Source organism: Sabethes cyaneus, chromosome 3, assembly GCF_943734655.1.
Source record: "Sabethes cyaneus chromosome 3, idSabCyanKW18_F2, whole genome shotgun sequence".
NCBI classification, from domain to species: domain Eukaryota; kingdom Metazoa; phylum Arthropoda; class Insecta; order Diptera; family Culicidae; genus Sabethes; species Sabethes cyaneus.
In genome coordinates this window covers 208,392,564-208,413,151 of record NC_071355.1, presented here as the reverse complement: position 1 = coordinate 208,413,151, position 20,588 = coordinate 208,392,564, and the positions used below count along the sequence as shown (strand labels likewise).

The 20,588-nt window shown below is 43.4% G+C and overlaps 1 protein-coding gene across 1 annotated transcript; it reads left to right on the top strand.

Moving 5' to 3' along the window:
• Nucleotides 1-2,475: 2,475 nt before the first annotated feature.
• LOC128741661 (centrosome-associated protein 350-like) lies at nt 2,476-12,884 on the top strand. Its single transcript, XM_053837617.1, has 6 exons — nt 2,476-2,892; nt 2,955-3,307; nt 3,382-5,991; nt 6,053-6,282; nt 6,346-6,666; nt 10,115-12,884. Exons 1-6 carry the CDS (start codon nt 2,787-2,789, stop codon nt 12,612-12,614), a joined length of 6,120 nt encoding a protein of 2,039 aa, XP_053693592.1. The 5' UTR covers nt 2,476-2,786; the 3' UTR covers nt 12,615-12,884.
• Nucleotides 12,885-20,588: the final 7,704 nt, after the last annotated feature.

The window sequence follows — 20,588 nt, the reverse complement described above, 5'->3', positions numbered from 1 at the left end:
AAAAAAACAAATATCTTTTATTTTTTTTGCGATTACGGAAAACTTTTAGCTTCAACCCCGTATTTTTTACAGAGCTCGTTAAAACAAGTTTTATTTGGTACCAAAGTCGTTAAAATCCATACAGTAGTCCAAAAGTTATAAATTTTCAATTGTTAGGGAAGAATAAATGCTTAATGCGAAAAATGTAGCTTCAGGCAAACTGTAAATTCTTGATATTACCCAGATAACCAATAAGCATTAGTATAAGCAGTAAATCAATCGTTTATTAGCATCCCTGGCGTTTTATACAACAGGTTGCTGTTTATCAGCCTTTTAACTGCATAAATGTTGTAAATTGGCATCCACAATTGTATTTAAATTCTTTTTGTCGGTAACTAGCTGCAAACAAGCATTGTCAGCACTATAAGTGGGCTAGCAGTAAAGTAGCCGCATATTTTGCCAAAATAGTATTTAAGTAGCATTTAAGGCAACTTAAATGGTTAGTGGCTTGCATTTAAGTTGCTTTGGTAATGCTTATTGGTTACCTGGGTAGGCCAAAAATATAGGCTTAGCGAAGAGGAAGCTCTCAATTTTTCACATCAAGCATTTATTCTTCCCTATAGCAGAAAAAGTAAGCCGACTGCTATACGTTGCTCAGTGGGCAGAATCGACCGAAAAAAAACGGAACTTTTTGTTGCCGCTATTTTTAAGGGGTAAAGAGTGACTTTTGTTGCCCCATATTACTCGAGCTTTCTGTACTACAGGTAAAATGCCAATTCGTATCGAATTTATCAGAGATTTTTAGAAAGGCATGCCTGTTAGGCAGGTTGAAAAAGTTAGAAGATCGAACGACGATCAAGTTTTTCATTAAAATGTCATGTAAGGGCCTTGTTTTACCTTACAACTTTTACAGAAATCTGAGAATGTCTTGATAGAAAAAGGAGCTAGTGTGAAAGTGCTCCGATTTCGTTCAAATTTGGTGTTTGTTCCTAGTTAAAAAATGTTAGACCTATACTTTTTTATTAGACGCTTAGGGTGCCCCTTTGTGAATAAGGGTGGCTTCAAAAATCGATTTTATTTCATTCAAAACTTCATAACTTTTGAACCTCTGAACCGATTTTAATGATTTTGGTTCTAAATAAAAGATATTTCAATCAGCTTTTTAGACAATGTATTCGACTGTAGCTCAAAGCATTCCAAGCAACAAAAACTTTGAAACTTTGAACAAAAAATGAAGGACAAACATGATGATTTTTTAAGCCACCCTAACTCAGCAAGGGGCTAAGCGTCCAATAAAAAAAAATATGGGTCTAAAATTTTTCGACTAGGAACAAACACACCAAATTTGAACGAAATAGCATCACTCCCAACAAACATTTTTGCTGTATAATTGCTTGATTGCGCTTGATTCCTAAACATTAGCCGTATAACGGTTGAATAATCTACTGTTCAAATAAAGTGTTTGTTTGGCTTTCTTATTTGTTCCTTTTCCTATTAATACATTCTCAAATTTCAGTAAACGTTGTAGGGAAAACAAGGCAAAACATTCCCTTACACCACATTTTAGTGAAAAGTTTGATTATCGTTCGATCTTCTGACTTTTTCAACCTTCCCAACAGGCATGTCTTCTTGAAAATCTCTGATGAAAGTATCGAATTGGCATTTTGCCTGTGATACAAAAAACTTGAGTAAAATAGGACAGACTACTAGATTATCTTGCACTAAAATAAAATTGTTCATATACCCTTTTTCCTAACATTCTTCTTCTTTTCTAACCATAGAATCTCAAATCAGAGGAATTTTGTACATGATCTTTTCAAAACTATTAAAAAAGGGGTGAATGGGGTAAAACGGGCTACTTCACCAATCGATTTCTCGTGATTTTTTACATAAGAAAAGTCACTTTTTACCCCTTAGAACAGCGGCAACAAAAAGTTCCGTTTTTTCGGTCACTACACTATGCGTTGGTTGAAACCACAATTTTTCCGTGTTGACAAGTTGGCGGCTGGTGACCCATTTTAAAGCGTCTGAGCAAGGGGTGTCTCACTTCGCAATTTTGCATTAACTTTTTACATCATTTGCATTCATTGCAAAAATGCAAGCGAGATTTTTTTGCTGCAAATTTTTTTTATTGGCGGCAACAGTGGATGCAAAGCGATATTTGCAGTGATTGCAGCATTTGCAGTGAATATATTTAATATAAATCTAGTGAGAAGCCCCTAGCGTCTGAGTAACATTGTAGTTTACGGGTCGATATTTCAAACTTCGACTGATAGCTCGTGCCCAAGTTAATTTTTAAATTCACCTGTAAATTGATTCAACCATCTTATAGATTGAAATATTTACCAGTGTATGGCTGCGTGCATCATTCAGAAGAGCGCAACCGGTAACGCAGGTCGGTAACGGTTTTCGTAACGCCAACGAAGGCAGCAGCAAAGAAAAATGTCAGAGAAAAACTTGTTTTGCTAGTTTCGCGTTTCGTTGCATATCCTTAAATCGCAGGAAGACCGTTGTCGGGTTACTACAGAACACAAACATTTTAAACTTCAAGAAATGGCGAAGCACAGCGCGTTTGTGACCGGCAGAGAAATATTCACGATAAAAGTAGCACATTCGGTTTAAAACCTCCGCGAAATTTGTTCCATTTTGTAGCTTTGGTTTTGTGGCTACAAGGGTGCACATTATAATTTGTTAGAATATTGGTGTTTTTGAAGCAAAAAGTGTCTTTGTTTTAAATTTGTCTCAGTAATTGAAAAAGTATGGCTATTTGATTCCATTCTGAAAAGTAAGATAAAATTAGAAAAAGAATGTCTACCGATTCGGAAAGTCGTTCAGGTGCTGAAAAGCACAGTCACAATTCAGCTACCTACTCGATTCATTCTTTGGAAGATGTTCCTATAAGGAAAAGTGCTGGTAGGTATACATACATTATAGGTACATGACTGACCCTGAAGATACCAATTTACTCACTTCAGTTCAGATAATTCGCGAACGCAGTTCGGAACATCTTCAATTAGGTTCCCCTAGAAAGAAAAACACCGTGCAGATCACAAAACTTGTGCTTAAAGATCGCCCAACGAGCCCAAGAAGAAAAATTACACCGATGGTTATTAAGTCTATTACAACATTTACAAGCTCAGCGTTAACGGGTAACGAAGAGAAAACCTATGATAGAAATATTAATCAACCACAAGAAGAGTACACAATAAAACCACTGCCTAAAGCCGAGCGATTAATTGCTGAGTTTGAAGACAAGAAGAACGAACGAAACCAAGTAAGCAGCGAATTTCAAAACTTTCTACTGGAAAACTTAAATGTTCAGAATAGGGTAAGTTTTATAAAAAAAACGTAGCCTCACTAACTACCAGAAGTTTTGAATTCAAATGTTGCTTACTTTTTCAGAACAATATAGAAACTCCCAAATCAATCAATAGTGGATCTGATAATTCCAAGAAACTTGTAGAAATCAATTCTGATGTTATTGTCACCAGCAACAGTGATCCACACTCTGGAGCCGTTTCTTCTTCTACAAGCGAACTGAAATCAAGAAAGGAATCTGTTGAAAAAAGTAGTTCAGCTTCAACTGAACAGTCAACGGATAAGATGCCGGCTCCACCGCCAACAGGAAACATTCGAAAACCGGCGCCGCGTCCAAAATCAATGGATAGCAAAAGACCCCCAACGGAAGAGCCCAAAAAAGAAAAATCATACGATCCGCAAAAAGCTCGGGAATTCATCGAGAAACAACAGGCAAAAAGAAAGCAAGAAAAGAAATCTAGCGCTCCACAAACGGCCGAGAAGGATATCATCCGAAAACGACTCGAAGAACTTCGGAAAAACAGCCGAATGTTGGTCAGTAAAAATGTTCAGAAAGGAAGAAAACGTTCCCTCTCGGAAGCACCACCTTCGTCTGCTGGTAGTAAGCAACCGCTAGGTTCAATTTCAAGAGGACCACTAAAGACCCCGCCAACTAAACCATTACGCAAAAGTTCATCTGTCTCTTCCTTACAAGTGCCCTCTTCGTCGCAGGGGTCTGCGACTCAATGCAAAAAGTCGGATGTTTCTGAAAGTAATAAAACCGGCAAAAGGTCATCGCTACTTTTGAAACCAAATTTGTCGGAGAAAATGGGGATCATGCGGAAGCCGGACGAAGTAGCTTTGCTGGATGTGCTGACTAGCCCACTAAGAAGTAAAACACCGCCAGTGAATGTAGAAAGGAAATCCCCTGAAAAAGAAAATGAAATAGCTATCGATAGATCAAATCACGAAATCACTATTGATACTGTTGAACAACAATTGAAATTAGAAGTACCCGCCGTGACGCTACGGTCAGATTTGTCTTTGCAACCACCAACAAAGATTACGAATGAAAAGAAGGAGAGCAAAGTAACTCCGGCATGGTTGAAACATACGTTGCTTCAACCAGATCCGTATCCATTCATAATAGCCGTTCGCAAAAAGTTGGAGGCGATTCGAAATTTGAATCGCGAGCCGTATATTCAACTTGAAGAGTCCGTAATTCCTAAACAGCAAACGAAAGTGCCTATTCCATGCAAACAAAGCAACTCCACCAACAGTCAAAAGTGCCTTGCTTACCTGGAGTCTCTAAAATCAGTGCCTTATATTCACAAACTCTCCGTGGAAGGTAGCAAAAGCGATCAGCATATCTCTTCTGTTTATCAACAGTCAGAGTCGAATACTACATCAGAAATAAGTTCAATAAAGTCGGATTTTGTCTTACCACTGCCGCCGCTAAGCAGTACAAAACTTGACCTTCCTGAACCATCAATTGCAGCTGCACAAAACGTCGATAAATGCCACCATAAACCCAATATTGCTCCCATAAGTCCTTTATCCGTTGATAGAATCTCAAATCTTAAAATAACGGGTGACAACCTGCAGCCTTTAGAACGTAGCATAAACTTTCACCGTGGCACTGATATGCCAGATGCTGATTTGATTCCTGATCGAATGTCTTTTACTTCCCGCTATGTCCAAGAGGATCTGGAACAAAGCAAACTTAGTGCAAATACTTCCGAGAAGCAGCGAAACTTTGTGCGTGATTCTGCCAGAAAACGCGATAAATCTCCACGGGAATTGCAATCTTGCGAAAAAGCGCTAGAAGCCTTTAATCGAAGCTTAGCTCAAGTCATTCAAGTTAATCAAAAACTCTACTCTGCGCTTCAAAAACCTCCAGCACCAATAACTGTTGGTGATCGCATTAAAATCCGAGATGAAATGACTCAAACAACCCCAGTTCCGTCAGTACCCAATGCATCAACTATCAATTCAAACTACAGTGAAGATTTCGAGCGATCCGAAGTTCAGAAAACCCTTACCAACGTATCTACATCGGCGAAAGGTACTTCAGAAGAGATTAGTCCCAGTTCATCGAACAGAAGCACTACCACCAGTAGCAATTCAACAACATCGAACACCGCCGAAAGTAGCCCCAGCAAAACGGGAAACAGTGATTCTCATACCTCACTGGAAACCAGATCGCTCAACTATTCCGATAGTCACCACACTAATGCTCCTCCGCCGGAGGAATATTTACCATCATTTGAGGAAAGTTTGCACCGTCACTCTAAAGACCATGCTGCTCAAGATCAAGGATCAACGCCGAAAACTACCGCAGAAGACACCTCCAGTATTGAGACTCAGATTAGCGATGAAACCATAGATAAACAGCAAACTCTGCGGCATACTCTCGACGCATCTAAAAGTCTGCTTTCTATCAATATAAATATATTGGAAGAAGGCAGTGAAAAGCAAAATGGAATTGCAGCCTTTTCCGATGACGCGAAGGAAAGTAAAATTGAGTTCCTAAAAGCTCCATCAAGCACCGGCGCCAGCACCGGCGGCTCCTCTAGTTCGGTTGCTGAAGCTCCCCTTAATGATACCACGATGGGAAGCGATATTTTGGCAATGTTTAATCGGACTGATTTGGAGATTTCCGTTTTGTCTACGACGGTTTCGGAGACAAACCTCAGCTACTCTTCCATCGGACTGGTAAGTAACGACTGTGCGATAGTTTAAAGTTGATTTAATCCGTAATTAACCATACTTTCAGTACGATCAGCTAATTCAGAGTGAAAAATCAAAAAGCGAACAGTTGGCTACTCGTGTTCGTTTGAAGGAAAAAGCCTTATTGGATCGAACAAAAGGCCAGTTGGCTTGGTTGGAGCTTCAGAAACAGCGCTATCGGGAGAAGGGCGGTATGTCGGAGCAGATTTCCGCAATTAAGAAGAAACAGAGGGCAATTCTCGTACGGCTCGAGAGGGAACGGGCTGGACTAAACAAGTAATGGCATCATTTGAAGTTAAATACTTCGTAGATTTAACTAATAGAACGTATTTTTTACAGATTTCATAAACACTCTTTGGACACGTCTAGAACAAGAAACAGTGCACGATCTCCGATTACACCGAAGTCAATGGATAAGTTAAATTCGTTTTCATCGAACAGTCGTACTATCTCGCTGCGAAAATCTGGCGGAGGTGGGTCCGGTCTGACCGAAATTAGTCCAGCGTCCAATCCGAGCAGTATTCTGGCATCACTTCAGCAGCATCAGCGGAAGATGACCACTCTGGTGACGACTTCGGTAATATCAAATTCGTCGCACCTTCAACTGTCGACGGCAGCCGTACGTGGTGTGGAGCTGGAACCGAACGAGAGTTTGGAAGAGTAAGTAACCAATAGTTGTGTGTGTATGTGTATGTGTGTGTTTTTCTCGTAAGGAAACGTTCAAAGCATGGCCATTAATGATGTATGTTTACGTAACGTGGCATGGTGTGGGAGTCTAATCCACTAGAAAGCTCGCGGTCACCTGTTCTAAAGCCCACGGAACTACTGTTGAGGCGTGTACCGAACTAGGGATGGTGCCTTACATGACTTCCATATTTTCACGGCCACCCTCGCATGGTTTCTAACAAACCACAGTGCCGTTGTTATTCGCTTCCAATACGTCTGTCTAGGTGTCCTAAGTGTTTGCTCACGGTGGTGCGTCGGGAAAAGTCTCAGCACCAGTCAGCCTCAGCACCTTTGACTTTCACCATCACGATGTAGTACTTGTCACCCCAGGGGTTGGTATCAACTCCTTGTAGTAGTTGCGTTTCATGGTTTGCTGCAAAGTTGGCTCTCTGGACGCTTCTTCAGGCTCTGAGTCGACTAGCGCGGAAGTTACTAAGTGTCTCGCTCCGCCAATAGGCTGGGCGCCGGTAATTTCTCGGCTCCAGTTTTCTCGCCATGGTAGCATCGCATGCCCTCACTAAATACCTATCAACTCGCCCACAGTTAGGATCGGTATTTCAGTACCCAGTGCCAGAATGCCTGGACAAAGAGATTCTTGTCGAAAGTCGTCGTCTTCTATCTCCGTTCGTAAGCTCTAACTTTGTTGCTTAGTTACTTACTTACTTAACCCATTATGTCCTAGCGCACGAGTTTTCAATGGAGCCCAGGTCATAATGGGTTTAAGCCAATTGCTTTCCGTCCTAAGACATAACCTGAAGAACAAAATTTCTCCAGCTTACTCGGTTGTCGGCTACTGCTTTCCAATTCCTTTGACACCATGTACTCTCTGCCAGATCCCGCTTCACCTGGTCTAACTATCTTGTTTGCTGCGCTCCTGGTCCTCTCGTTCGTACCGGGGTCGAAGCAAACATCATCTTTGCAGGGTAGTTGTTTTGCATTCTTGCAACATACCATGCCCATCGTAACCGTCCAGCTTTAGCCAACTTTTATATATTGGGATCGCCATAGGGCTGTGCGAGCTTATGGTTTGATCCTCCGCCTCCATACTCCGTTTCTTCTGTGCACCACTGAAGATTGTTCTTAGCAATCGTCTTTCCAAAACTCCGAGCACTTGCAGTCCTCCTCGAGCATAGTTCACGTTTCATGCCCGTAGAGAACAACCGGTCTAATGAGCGTTTTGTATGGTGCACTTCGTACAAGAACTTATTCTGTTCTATCGCAATACCTTGTGCAGCCCATAATAAGCACGACTTCCGCTGATAATACTTCTCCGAATTTCATTTTCGCCAGCATATGCTTTGTTTAGACGGATTTATCTTTAACCCGATTTTTTTCTGGCGATAATATATATGTCATCGATGAAGCAGTCGAATTGACTAGATTGGTTGCAGATCACACCCCGCGTGTTGCTATCCATTCGGTTCATAACAACTTGTAGCGTCATGTTGAACAGTAGGCATAAGAGACCGTCACCTTGACGGAGCCCTCTGTGTGATTCGATTGAACTCGACAATCCGCTCGAAATCCGAATACAGCATCGTACCATTCATCGTAGATTGAATCAATTGGATTAGTTTCCCGGGAAAACTGTTCTCTTCCATGATTCCATAACTCTTTTCGGTCGATATCATATGCAGCTTTGAAGTCAACAAACAAATGGTGCGTGGGAATTCTGTATTCACGGCCTTTTTGAAGGATCTGCCGCAGTGTAAATATTTAATCCATTGTTGACCGTTTGGGACTGACTGCACCTTGTAGGTAGCCCTTCTTTTAGATAGGGTAGATAACCTCCTCTTTTCTTTTCACTCCTCCGGCAGCTGTTCTGAATCCTGTCATTGGGGCTACACGTCTTCCTCGTTTATCGCACCGCAGAAATTTCTGTCCCCGTCACCATGATTCTCCGGTTAGGCACCATTCATATGTTCGTCGAAGTTGGGCTTCCAATTTTCGGAAACCTCACGATCGTCCGTCAAAATACTGCCATTCTTATCCCGACATATTCTGGTTTCTGGTAGAAGCGCTTTTTATGCCAGAGGAAGAAGATCTGTTTTTTTCTTTCCACGTTCTAACAAGTGACACTGCGTATGTTTGTCGCCCGCACAGCGCTCTCCTCATCCATTATGCTCTTGCATTCATCGTCATATCAGTCGTTTCGCTGATTCCGTGCCCGATGATGTTCTCTGCTATTATACTGCTAATTGCTATTTTGATGATATTCCAACAGTCCTCGAGAGGAACCTCGTCCAGCTCATCTTTTCCAGCAACCCAGCTTCGAGTGAATGCGCGTGGTTTACAGCGACTTCTGGCTGCTTCAGCCACGCGGTATTTAACCGAGGCTGGCGTCGGTACTGAATGTTGTTCATAACGAAGAACATTGGGCGCGTCTTAACCATCTCTAGGTAGTGACCGACGATTGATTGGCCACCACCCAATCGCCCGTTTCCACATCTTGTGTGTCACTATGAAAGCCGTACCCACCTCATGCATGTTGCCGCAGCTCTGGTGACGGGGCTGGTTAGGCCCTTTCTGTACCCCCCTGCAGCGCTACGACGCCGAACTTAAAAAGCCAAAGCCATGGGTTTATACCGTCTTTATACATTACCCTTCTTTATCGACAGACTTCGCAGCCGGCTGTTAGAGTCCAGGAAAATTACGGGGCCAGTGCAACGATCCTATTGACTCTAACTAGCAACTAACGACGCCGAACTTGCGGTTCTTCAATACGTCGAAGAGTACTCGAGTGCTTCCTTGAAAGTTGAGAGATCGGCAGTTTTACGTCGCGAGTTTCCAATCCATAGTAATTTTTCGACGCATGGGTCTATTCCGATTGTTCCAGTACGAATTTTGTTGTTCCCCATTCCATTGCTCAGTAGTTTTTCATGGTGGTGGCTTGCAAGGCCTGCGGCACCAACTCCCTATCTTTCCGGATGTCCATCGAAGCTCGAAAAAACTCTCCTTCTTTCTCAGTATACTACCAGTTCAGCCAACCGATCACTATGGGTATAACCCGCAGATAGTTCTCTAGTTCATGTTCGGCATTAGCGACGGGCTGGTACAGGTTTTGTCGATGATGGATTGCGTCCATTTTTACGAAAAATGCTCACGTTACCTTCATTTATCAGTACATGTAGTTTATTCAGAGCCTCCAACAAGCGGTACCCTCTGGGGTTAGTGCATCTACTACCCCACTCTACAGCCCAAGCATTAAAATTTCATCCAATGATGATTGGTATTCGCCCGATGAGCTACTCGGTCAGTGTATCCAGCATCTGCATCTGAAACAGCTCCATGATCCGTCTAGTGTGTGATTTGCGTTTGTGTGTGTGCGTTTGTGTGTGTGCTTCGTTAACAAATCTATTCAACTTCTGTTTTGATTTCACAGTATGCTGGCGAGACGCGAGCAGGAGCTAAAGAATCGTCGGCAACATGTTCAAGCTCTGCTCGAGTGGCACCAAAAGCTCGAACGAGAGGAACAGAAAATTCTGGAAATCGAACGAAACCTTTTGCAGTACAACAGAACTAAAACGAATCAGAAATCGACCGCACCGGCAGCCGAACAGAGGGTTGCCCTGGGTCGCATACGAAGCATCGAACAAAGTCTGCAGACACTACAGCAAATCGGCGTTGAGGGCAGTGGAAACGGTGAAGAAGAGCAAGTTGAAGCCACAGGCAGCAAACTAAACCGCCTGTGGTATCGACTGACTGGGTTCAAGGAAAATAGATATGAACCCCAGCGCAGTTATACTTTAACCAGGGCTAATTTGGAAATGCTGTACGAGCAGGCAAAAACTAGGGTTCTGGAAAGATTCAGTAATGATAGAGAAATGAAAACTTTGCTGGAACAATCCTTCGGTGGTTTGAACAGCAGCGGAACAAGCGCAACAACGAAAGATTCAAACGTGTTGGTATATAAAAATTCAGGAGAAGAACAGGAAATGGGTGCTAACACCAGTGGCGATAGCAGTTCTTTCCGTACCACTATCAATTCTATTACCGAAAAAGAACCCGAATCGATTGCTTTGTCGAAAAACTCCGGGGAAGTTGACGAAAAAATCGAAGAAAAGAGCAGTCTCCTGGACGTTGATGAGATTATATCTAGGGTCAGTGATATTACTGAAAATATCAACGGTTTTCTTTCGTCAACGACCAATATCGATGAACTTCTTCGCAACGAGCAGGAGAAGCAAGGCTCATGTTCCGTTGAATTCCATACTATTGAAGAGGAGTCAGACTCTGGCAAACGTGAAAAATCATCCCCCGAAGGGTACTCCAGTACATTTGATGCACCAACAATAGAAGAGCAAGAACACGTTCCTCCTGTAGAGGAGGAAGGTCAACTGATCGAGGACACTTCACTGCCACAGTTTTGTGCTTCTATTGCTGATGAAACAATTGCACAATCTGAGACGGATTCAACAAACAAGTTAACTGAAGATATTCAAGATGAAACTTCTTTGGAGGAAGCCAGCTCAACCAGCTCGGCAGCGTCGACGTTCACGACTTCAGAGGATCCTGGCGAAGCAGCACAGTTGAAGGAAGAAAATTCGTTACCCAAATCACCTCTCGCTGTAGAGCTGGAGAAGAGGCTCATCAGTCTTCATGTTGATCTGGAGGATTTCAGCGATAGTTTGGAAAGAGTTTCGGCTATGAGATCTCCGGAAGCTGCCAGGCAAAGTTCTTCCGAAAGTGAACGAGGTAACTGTTCGTTTGTCGAAAGAGAAGATTATTCCACGGATAAGGAATCCACTAACGAAACCATCGAAAAGCCCTTTCCGGATGAGTCGCAGACCATGAGGTCTGCATCGAAGGCTGCTACGACGGGAGAAGCACCCGGCGGCGGGGATGCCCACCGAGTGGATGTAAAAATTCGGAACAAAAATGTAAATGAAAACTTTCCACACACTGCTTCCAGCAGTTCTGTTTCGCCAGTGGCGGGGACCTCCATCCTATCATATCTAGCTCCACAAACCTTACACAACGCGACCAATGCAACGTTGCCGATAACAACAACAACAGCATCGTCAATTGTTCCAAACCGGATGCCTGACATAATCAACGAAGCCGAAGTGCTTCGCCGCCAACAGTTACAAATCGAACAGGAAATCAAACAATTGGAACAGCAAGTGGTCCTCTTCAGAGAAATACCCAACAAACCTCCTCCACCGTACATTCCACCTGCCAACGGCAGCCCGCTAGCTCTTATATTTCCGTCCGAAACCCGAATCGATGAACTAATAGAAAGCCGCACTAACGAACTCTACCAGAACGACGCTCCACTGGAAAAACTCCGCTCCGATCACGTAACGAACATCTACGAAAAGCTCGTGTTGGACATGTGCAAAGAACTCTACACCGACCTGCGTCCACCGTCGCCGGATGTCTCCTTCCGCACGGTTCAACACGACAAACGACCGCTGGCATTTTACAACCCACCCAATAGTCTCCGTTGCATGCAGGACCACATGAAACGAAAGGTAAAGCGCATCCTGAACGAAGAAAGCCTCCTGCAGCACCAGCAGCAACAGCAAAACCTGCACCACTGCCCGATGCCATTTCTGATGTTCAACGGCGGTAACGGGGGTCCCCATGTTGGCGGTATCGGTGGTGGGTCCGCCAAGCGAAAACGCGATCAGGTGGACGAAATTTTGGCACAGGAAATGTTCGACGAAGAAGCCCGTTGGACGAATTTCGATCGCGAAGAGATCGAAGTTAAGGAACGCATTGTCGGTGAGCTGACGAAGATGCTGGTCGCGGAAGCCGTCCGGGACATGGAAGCGGCCTGGCTGGAGAAGCATGACGACCAGCTTGCCGTACAGACTGCTGACGTTACTACTGTCGAAGAGAAACCGTTGCAACGAACGGAGGAGGAATTCGATCTGTGACACTAATATAGCTCTGATTGTAAATCATTTGTGATGTTTGAAAGTGCATTTCAATTTTATACCTACTTTGAGAAAAAAAAATGGTGTAGTTAAGATTTTTTTTAGATTAGACCACTAATTTCGTTAAGGCTGCGTCTTACGAACACACTCTAAGTATTACTATGCATTCACTCGTACGTGAATGTTGTTACTTTTTTAGTTTGCTCAATTTTACACACTTTTTATAGGCCGGCGAACAGTAACGTATTTTACTGTGTATTCAACAGCCAATATACGTAAGTTATCTTAGTAATTTTACTTGTTTTATAGCTCACTGAAAAAATATAGAGGTACTGATCTAAAATAACCCCATGGTTGTATAATTAATCTAGAGAAAGTGTAGATTTGTAATGGTACCGACTTTTCTAAACACTGTTCTTCAAAGCTTCTTGGCCGGTCCTGCTACCTTTTTATTTCATTTTAGCCGTAGTTTGTTTGGTGAAACGGATTAGCAAATAACAGTGGATTTTGGACGTGCAACGGTTGACGCCGAGGAAATGCATTCCATCGCATCTGATCTAGAAGCTCAGAGCATTAAACGTTTTCTATTATGAGGTCAAAGAAAATAAACGCTGCTGTTTAACTCGCTTGGCTGAGAGTGTCTCAAGGTTATTCAACTGACAACAGTCTGGGTAACTTGGAAGTTAGAAGATTAACTAGATCATCGAAACCAAAATACATGAAAGGAAAAGGTGCTAGAGAAGTGAATGTTGACCTCCCCCCCCGGATTCATTTAGACGGTGATGAAATCGAGGTGGTAGAAAAGTTCGTGTATCTGGACTCACTGGTTACTGCAGGCAACGACACCAGCAGAGAAATACAAAGACGCATTATGGCGGGAAATCATGCCCACTTTGAACTCAGTAGGACGCTGCGATCGAACAAAATTCGCCACCGCACGAAGATAACAATCTACAAGACGCTGATTAGACCGGTTGTCCTTAACGGCCATGAGACATGGACTATGCTCGTGGAAGACCAACGCGCCCTTAGTGTTTTCGAACGGAAAGTGTTGCGCGCCATCTACGGCGGAGTGCAGATGGAAGACGGAACGTGGAGGAGGCGAACGAACCATGAATTGCATCAGCTGCTTAGGGAACCACCCATCGCTCACACCGCAAAAATCGGTCGCCTGCGATGGGCTGGGCCCGGTTAATAAAGTTTTCAATAACGATCCGTCTGGAACAAGACGGCGAAGCGCGCAGCGAGCAAGATAGATCGATCAAGTGGAAGGCGACCTGCGGACCCTACGTAGACTACGTGGCTGGCGAATTGCGACCATGGACCGAGTGGAATGGAGACGGCTTCTTCGTACAGCAGAGGAAATCACGACCTGGAGCTGATTAAGTAAGTAAGTAAGTCTTCTGGATTCGCTCAATCGCAAAGATTTGCCTTGCGTGGAAAGGTGCCCATATATGTTTGTAATGCGACGTAGTCGGCAGGAGTAGTTTCGATGATATAAAAACTGCTCCAACAAGTCGTTAATATAGACAATAAAGATAAAAGAACCAAGCACACTGCCTTAGGGTACCCCAGACGATTTTAAAGAAACTTCTGCGCTCGGACAAATTTGAGTATTGCCATTCAGTGAACCATGATGGAAATCTCATGTGATTCAATTTGTCGATGACAGATTATGTGGCACAGCATTCTTTATTCTGCAAGACGCGTGACGTGAGAAAGCCAAATTTAGCTGCGATGTTACTTTCATTTACTAGGTGTAGACGTGTAGGGTTAAAGCGTCTATAATTACTTAGGTGTTCTGCGAATATGATCCCATGCCGTGAAAGCTCCATCTTTGAACTGCAATATCATTCGATTCGACTCGACTAACGCCGAACGGAACGCGAGTGGCAGCAAAAATAAAATTTGACGTATCACGTCACTCGCCTCGCAGAATAAGACCCAGCACCAAACAGGCTTTGGCAAAATCAGAATAAATCAAGTCCTTTTGGCGCTTAAATTTAATCTCACGTGATATCGCTGTCACATTAGATTCGATATAGTAGAAAGATGCTTTATGAAGCCACGCTGACTGCTGGTAGAGATAATTGGTACCACTGCTCTGTACAAAATTCTGTGGATCAGTTTTACAAATAATTTATTAAAGCAGTAAAGTATGGATATACTCCGATAGTAGGTATTATCAATTTCCCACCCTATCGTACGCGATGAGTTATAACCGTCGCGGGCGAAACCATCGCCGGAATCGTCGCGGTGGCAAATATCGTTTATTTTGTCAAGTAAATCAATAGCTTACGTGCTAGACAAGCATAATATATACTTATAACTTACATACAGCCAAGCAGATTCTTTCTGCGACGATTTCAAGCTATCAAAAATGTGAGCAACGCGTTTTGTTACCAAAGAAACGGGCAATAATTGAATTATAGCATCCGAACTTGTGAATTGAATTTAAGGTTGCCATTCTTCATACTTCAAGGCTGGCAAAGGGTGAACATGTGCATTCCATAACCTCTGTTAATTAACTCCTATTCCTACCTCCACGAGGTGCCGGCTGGGGTACGCAACTTCGGTTGTCGTATGCTAACAGGAAAGGGGGCACTGTGGCTCCCGCCCACATTAAGATGGCAGCCCCATCAGCGGGATAAGGACCTTAGGTTAACAGCCTACTGTACCAGAACATACAAAAAGTTACCGAAAATGAAAGAAGAAATCTCTCCGGATTATTGGCAACGACCTTTAGCATGAAAACACGGACACAAATCGGAACATGGAATATACTGACCCTTGCCCAGCAGGGCAAGCTGGCTCAACTTGCAAGGGAAGCTAGCCGCCTGAAGCTTGAAATCCAGGGGCTGAGCGAGGTCCGCTGGCCGGGTACTGGCGAACACAGGACATCATCCGGGCAAGTCTTGCTCTACTCTGGCATACGAGGTGAAAATGCTACTCGAGAAAGAGGAGTTGGATTCCTACTGAGCCCAGGGGCACATGCGGCCCTGATGAAGTGGGAACCTATAAATGAGCGAATAATCGTTGCCAGATTCAGAATACGGGTTAGGAACCTTACAGCAATCCAGTGCTATGTTCCAACAGATGCTGCCGACCTGTAGGAGAAAGAGTTTTTGCAGCCAGCTGAACAGCGTGGTTGAGAAAATCCCGAAGGGGGACATCCAAAAGCACATGGGCGACTTCAACGCGAAGATTAGCTCAAACAACGCGGACCTTGAACGCGTCATGGGACGCCATGGCCTAGGAGAGATGAGTGAAAATGGGGAGCTGTTTACAGAATTCTGTGGTAATAACAACATGGTCATTGGTGGATCGCTCTTCCCCCATAGAGTAGTACATAAAGTCACGTGGCTTTCCCGCGACGGCTGAACAGAAAACCAAATCGACCACATCTGTATCAGCCCGAAATGGCGAAGGAGCCTTCTTGATGTACGCAACAAAGGCAGCGCTGATATTGCATCCGACCATCATCTTGTTATCGCTGAGATACGTCTGCGCGTCGCACGTGTCCAACGACGGGAGGAGAAAGTTGGGTGCCGCTACGACGTCCGCCGATTGGAGAATCCTGAGGTGAACAGGGTCTGTCGAACAACTTGAATCTTGAGCCTCGGAGTTGCCACCTGGTGAAACCGTCGAAAAGCAATGGATCGGCATCAAGAACGCCTTCATCACTACCAGTGATGAAACCCTTGGCAAAGCGCACAGCGGGCGGAGGCAGTGGATTTCGGATGAAACTTGGAGGAAGATCGACGAGCGGAGAGGCGAAAGCCGGCATTGAGCGAGCGCGGACCAGATCGGCTAAGACAGCTGCCCGTCAACGATACACCGAACTGGAGAGGGCTGTTAAACGTGCTTGTAGGCGGGACAAGAGAGCCTGGACTAACTCCCTAGCCGAACAAGGAGAAACCGCCGCCGCCAATGGTGATATCCGTTTGTTGAACGATATTTCCAGCCGCTTTAGTGGTGCCAGGATGAATACAAAGATGCCGCTAAAGGACAGAGCTGATCAGCTATTGACTGACCGTACAGAACAGCTTAAGTGATGGACTGAACATTTTGAAAAACTCTTCCGAGTTTCAAATGTCAGTGACTAACAAACCCGGCAGCATATGATTTCGTAGAATTAGGCGCGTCAACTCGGAGACGCCATCGTTGGATGAAATTGAAGCCGCCATCAAGGGTATAAAATTCAATAGATGGCCAGGGATAGACTGTATTTCAGCCGAGATGCTCAAAGCTGACCCATCTCCGTCAGCCCAGATGATGCATCAGTTTTTCAGCAATACCCATATGGGAAACTGCAATTTTTCCAGTGGACTGAATGCAGAGCAGATTAGTCAAAGTCTCTAACGCGATAACTGGCGTGGCATCACGTTGCTCTGTATTACTCTCAAAGTACTCTGTAAGTGTAAGGTAATCCTCAATCGGACCCAGGAGAAGATCGACGCTACTCTCCGGCGGCAGCAAGCTGGATTCCGTACTGGCCGATCATGTGTAGACCATATCACAACGCTCCGCATTATATTGGAGCAGATCAACGAATTCCAGGACTCTCTTCAGCTGGTGTTCGTTGACTTCGAAAAGGCGTTCGACCGACTCAACCACGAAAACATCTGGGGCGCACTTAGGCGTAGGGGAGTTCCAGATAAGCTGGTCCATCTCATCGAGGCTCAGTACAAGGCGTTCTCGTGCAAGGTTTTGCACGACGGCATCTTGTCCGATCCCATAAGGGTTACTGCTGGCGTTAGACAGGGTTGCATTTCATCGCCGCTTCTGTTTCTCATCGTTATGGATGAGATATTAGTTAGAGCAATTGGCAGTAGACCAAATCGAAGATTGCCTTGGAATCCTCTAACGATGGACCAGCTAAATGACCTCGACCTACCCGACGACAATTGTCTTGCTCGCACAACGCCGAAACGATATACAGAGCAAGTTAGATGACCTCTCCGAGGGCTCCCAGGCAGCAGGTCTCACAGTCAATGTAGCGAAAACTAAGTCTACGGTAGTGAACACTGACAATTCCATCAACTTCACAGTAGCGAGACAACAGGTTGAGCAGGTAGACGCCTTTCAATATCTTGGTAGCCCGATAACGCGCGATGGTGGTACCGAGACCGATATAGCCACACGGATCAGGAAAGCCAGGGGTGCCTTTGCAGGTCTGCGAAACATTTGGCGCTCAAACCAGATCTCTCTACGTACGTAAACCCGAATCTTTAATTCAAACGTTACCTCCGTACTGCTGTATGCCTGCAAAAGGTGGTGCGTATCAGCGAAGACAACGCAAAAACTGCAGGTATTCATTAACCGGTGCCTGCGATCGCCATCATTCGTGCCTGGTGGTCTGATAACTGGATATCCAATGAGGAACTCCATCGTCGGTGTCATCAACAGCCGAGAGCCACAGAAATTCGTGAACGTAGGTGCAAGTTGATCGGACACACCTTGAGGAAAGGAGCGAATGAGGTTTGCAGAGAAGAACTCGACTGGAATCCACAAGGACAGCGTAGAAGAGGCAGACCCAGAGGCTCATGGCGACGCAGCCTAGCCAACGACATCCGGGATGTAGCCGAGAACCTGTCCTGGCGACAGGTAAAAGCCATGGCGGGTAACCGTCAGCAGTGGAGATCTCCAATTTCATCCCTTTGTTCTGCCGGACCGGCGGACATGGACACATAAGTAAGTAGGTGTAACGATCCTACTGACTCTAGGTCCAAAGGGTGTCAATATGCTGGAGCGAGTGTAATTACAACCTTCACGTCACCCTCACAATCGAATAGAAAGTTACCATCGCAAAAATACTCCCCGCACATTGGAACTCAGCTATTCAGCCGCATTTACAGGTTCGGTTTTAGCCACGTTTCAAAGCAGCTTCATTCTAAATAACTCTCCTTCAAATGTAAAAGAAAGTCCCATTCAACGCAACGCAGATTATCAATCACCATTCTTTTCCGTTCTACGAATTATAAACTCAATCCATTTTTTTTACTTATCATTACTATTATCTGTTTATACATCGTTCGTTTCCGAAACTTTTCTTTTGTTCAATCTAGGAGTAAACATACATGTTGTTTCCTCATGCCAACTTCCGCTGACAACACACCTGGCGACATTCGGTTCCCCTTTCCGGAACCAAACAATAATTGTTCGTTTAGTTTAGTCAAGTCTTCGCACCAATGACCGCTTTTTTTGTTTTGTTTCAATCAGCTATTTTATTGTATCAAACTTGATTATTTTCACTATTAATCGTAATACCTGCTTGTTTAAATATTATATCTGACTGAGAGTGTGTATGATAACTTGATGCTTCGTTAAGTTGTTCAATTGCTGTTTAATACCTGTCGAGTTAGTAGTGTTGTGGTGCGAGAATCATTTAGTAAACTCGAGCAAAAAGAAAACCCTACAGCTCTCGCATAAGGTGTGCAACGAAATAATGTTGAGAAGTGAGAATTTAACCTCAAGTACTTAAACCTAGAAAACATTGGCTGATAATTACAAACCTAATTGCATAAAACGGGGCTCGCCATCAATATCAGTTTTATTGGAAACACAATCTGTTGATTTAAAAAAAAACCGTCGCAGCAAATAAAATTAAAATATATTCACTTCACCCTACCAGCGTGGTACATGTGCTGTTGTATTTACCGTGGGTACACGACATTTTTCTGATCTTCTTTATTTCGGAGGCAAATGGTAAATTGGTGCGTATTGTAGATCGGATTATTTTTACCTATATTTCACTGTAATATACCTTTCGGCAGGTCGAATAGCTTGGTCGAGCGGTAGTATTAAAAAAGGAAAAAGATAGCGAATTCAGTTGGATTCTTGTTGTTGTTGTTGTTGGTTTTTCGGACTCAAGCTGGCAAAAAGTGACTAATACTGCCAGCTGACGAGGTAGCAAACATTAACTTTTGGCAGATTGAGCCGAACCTTGGGCCGCCTGTTCTTTCTTCTGTTGCTTTTGTCGCATGATATCAGCATCGCTGTTTTGCAGAACATTTATTTTTATTAGTTAGACGCTTAGAAGTAGGATGTACAATTTTCGAAATTGGAATCTATCGGAAATTGATTTTGAAAAAATCTTAATATTAGCAGATAAGAAGTTAGTATAATTTTATTCTAAGTTATTTTTGTCTTAATAGAATACAGTGCAGGAAGCTGGGCGCATCATGCTCGTCATGTCGATATGCAAAAATGTAGCTCAACACAACGATGTTCACTCGTTGGCAATGGCACACATCGTTTGCATAGCTACGGTGGGTTGAATCTATAATAAACAAATAAAATAAAAATGTTCTGATAAGTAACAATGCTATGAGGCTAAGTCTTCTAGCTAACAATATAGGGATGCTATTTGCTGCGCAAAACCACTAAGGCTTATTTTTTTTGTAATTTTACCAGAAAGGCAGAGGATATTTTGAGTGCTTTTAACTCCATATAAAACGTATAATACTTTAGTTACTTATGACGAATATGCGTAGTGAGATAAATGTACTGCCGGTGAAAACATAAGTATCCCTTTTTATCATTTTCGATGTTTTGTTGTCGTTATGATTCAATATGAAATGATAACATTAGTTTATACCATAAAAAATTTGAAGATAATTTGGTCGGTGTTAAATCAGACCGAACCAAGTCGCAAAATTTAAAAAAATAGTTAAGAACAGCAAACGATCAAGAATTTCGTAAAGTGCACTTTACTTTCATCAGATTACGTAAATGTTACAAAAAGCCAGAGATATGAAATGATTTCCGACGGTTGACAGCTTAAACAACAGAGTAGCAAACTTTGACTTAGTTTTTCTCGAAATTAGGGATTTGTCACTTGGTTCGGTCTGACCTAATACCGACCATTTGTCCCACTGAAAAAATGAACGCATATTAGTCTCACTACCTATATCATTTCTTATATTTTCAAGTTGTATACAAAATTGATGTAAGTTTTTCATCATTTTCTCA

What these genes read in the sequence shown, in the direction of transcription:
- LOC128741661 (XM_053837617.1), top strand. Translation starts at nt 2,787, where the DNA reads ATGTCTACCGATTCGGAAAGTCGTTCAGGTGCTGAAAAGCACAGTCAC. An exon ending in GAACGGGCTGGACTAAACAA is followed by an intron (nt 6,283 to 6,345) that starts GTAATGGCATCA and finishes TATTTTTTACAG; the next exon opens with ATTTCATAAACACTCTTTGG. An exon ending in CCGAACGAGAGTTTGGAAGA is followed by an intron (nt 6,667 to 10,114) that starts GTAAGTAACCAA and finishes TTGATTTCACAG; the next exon opens with TATGCTGGCGAGACGCGAGC.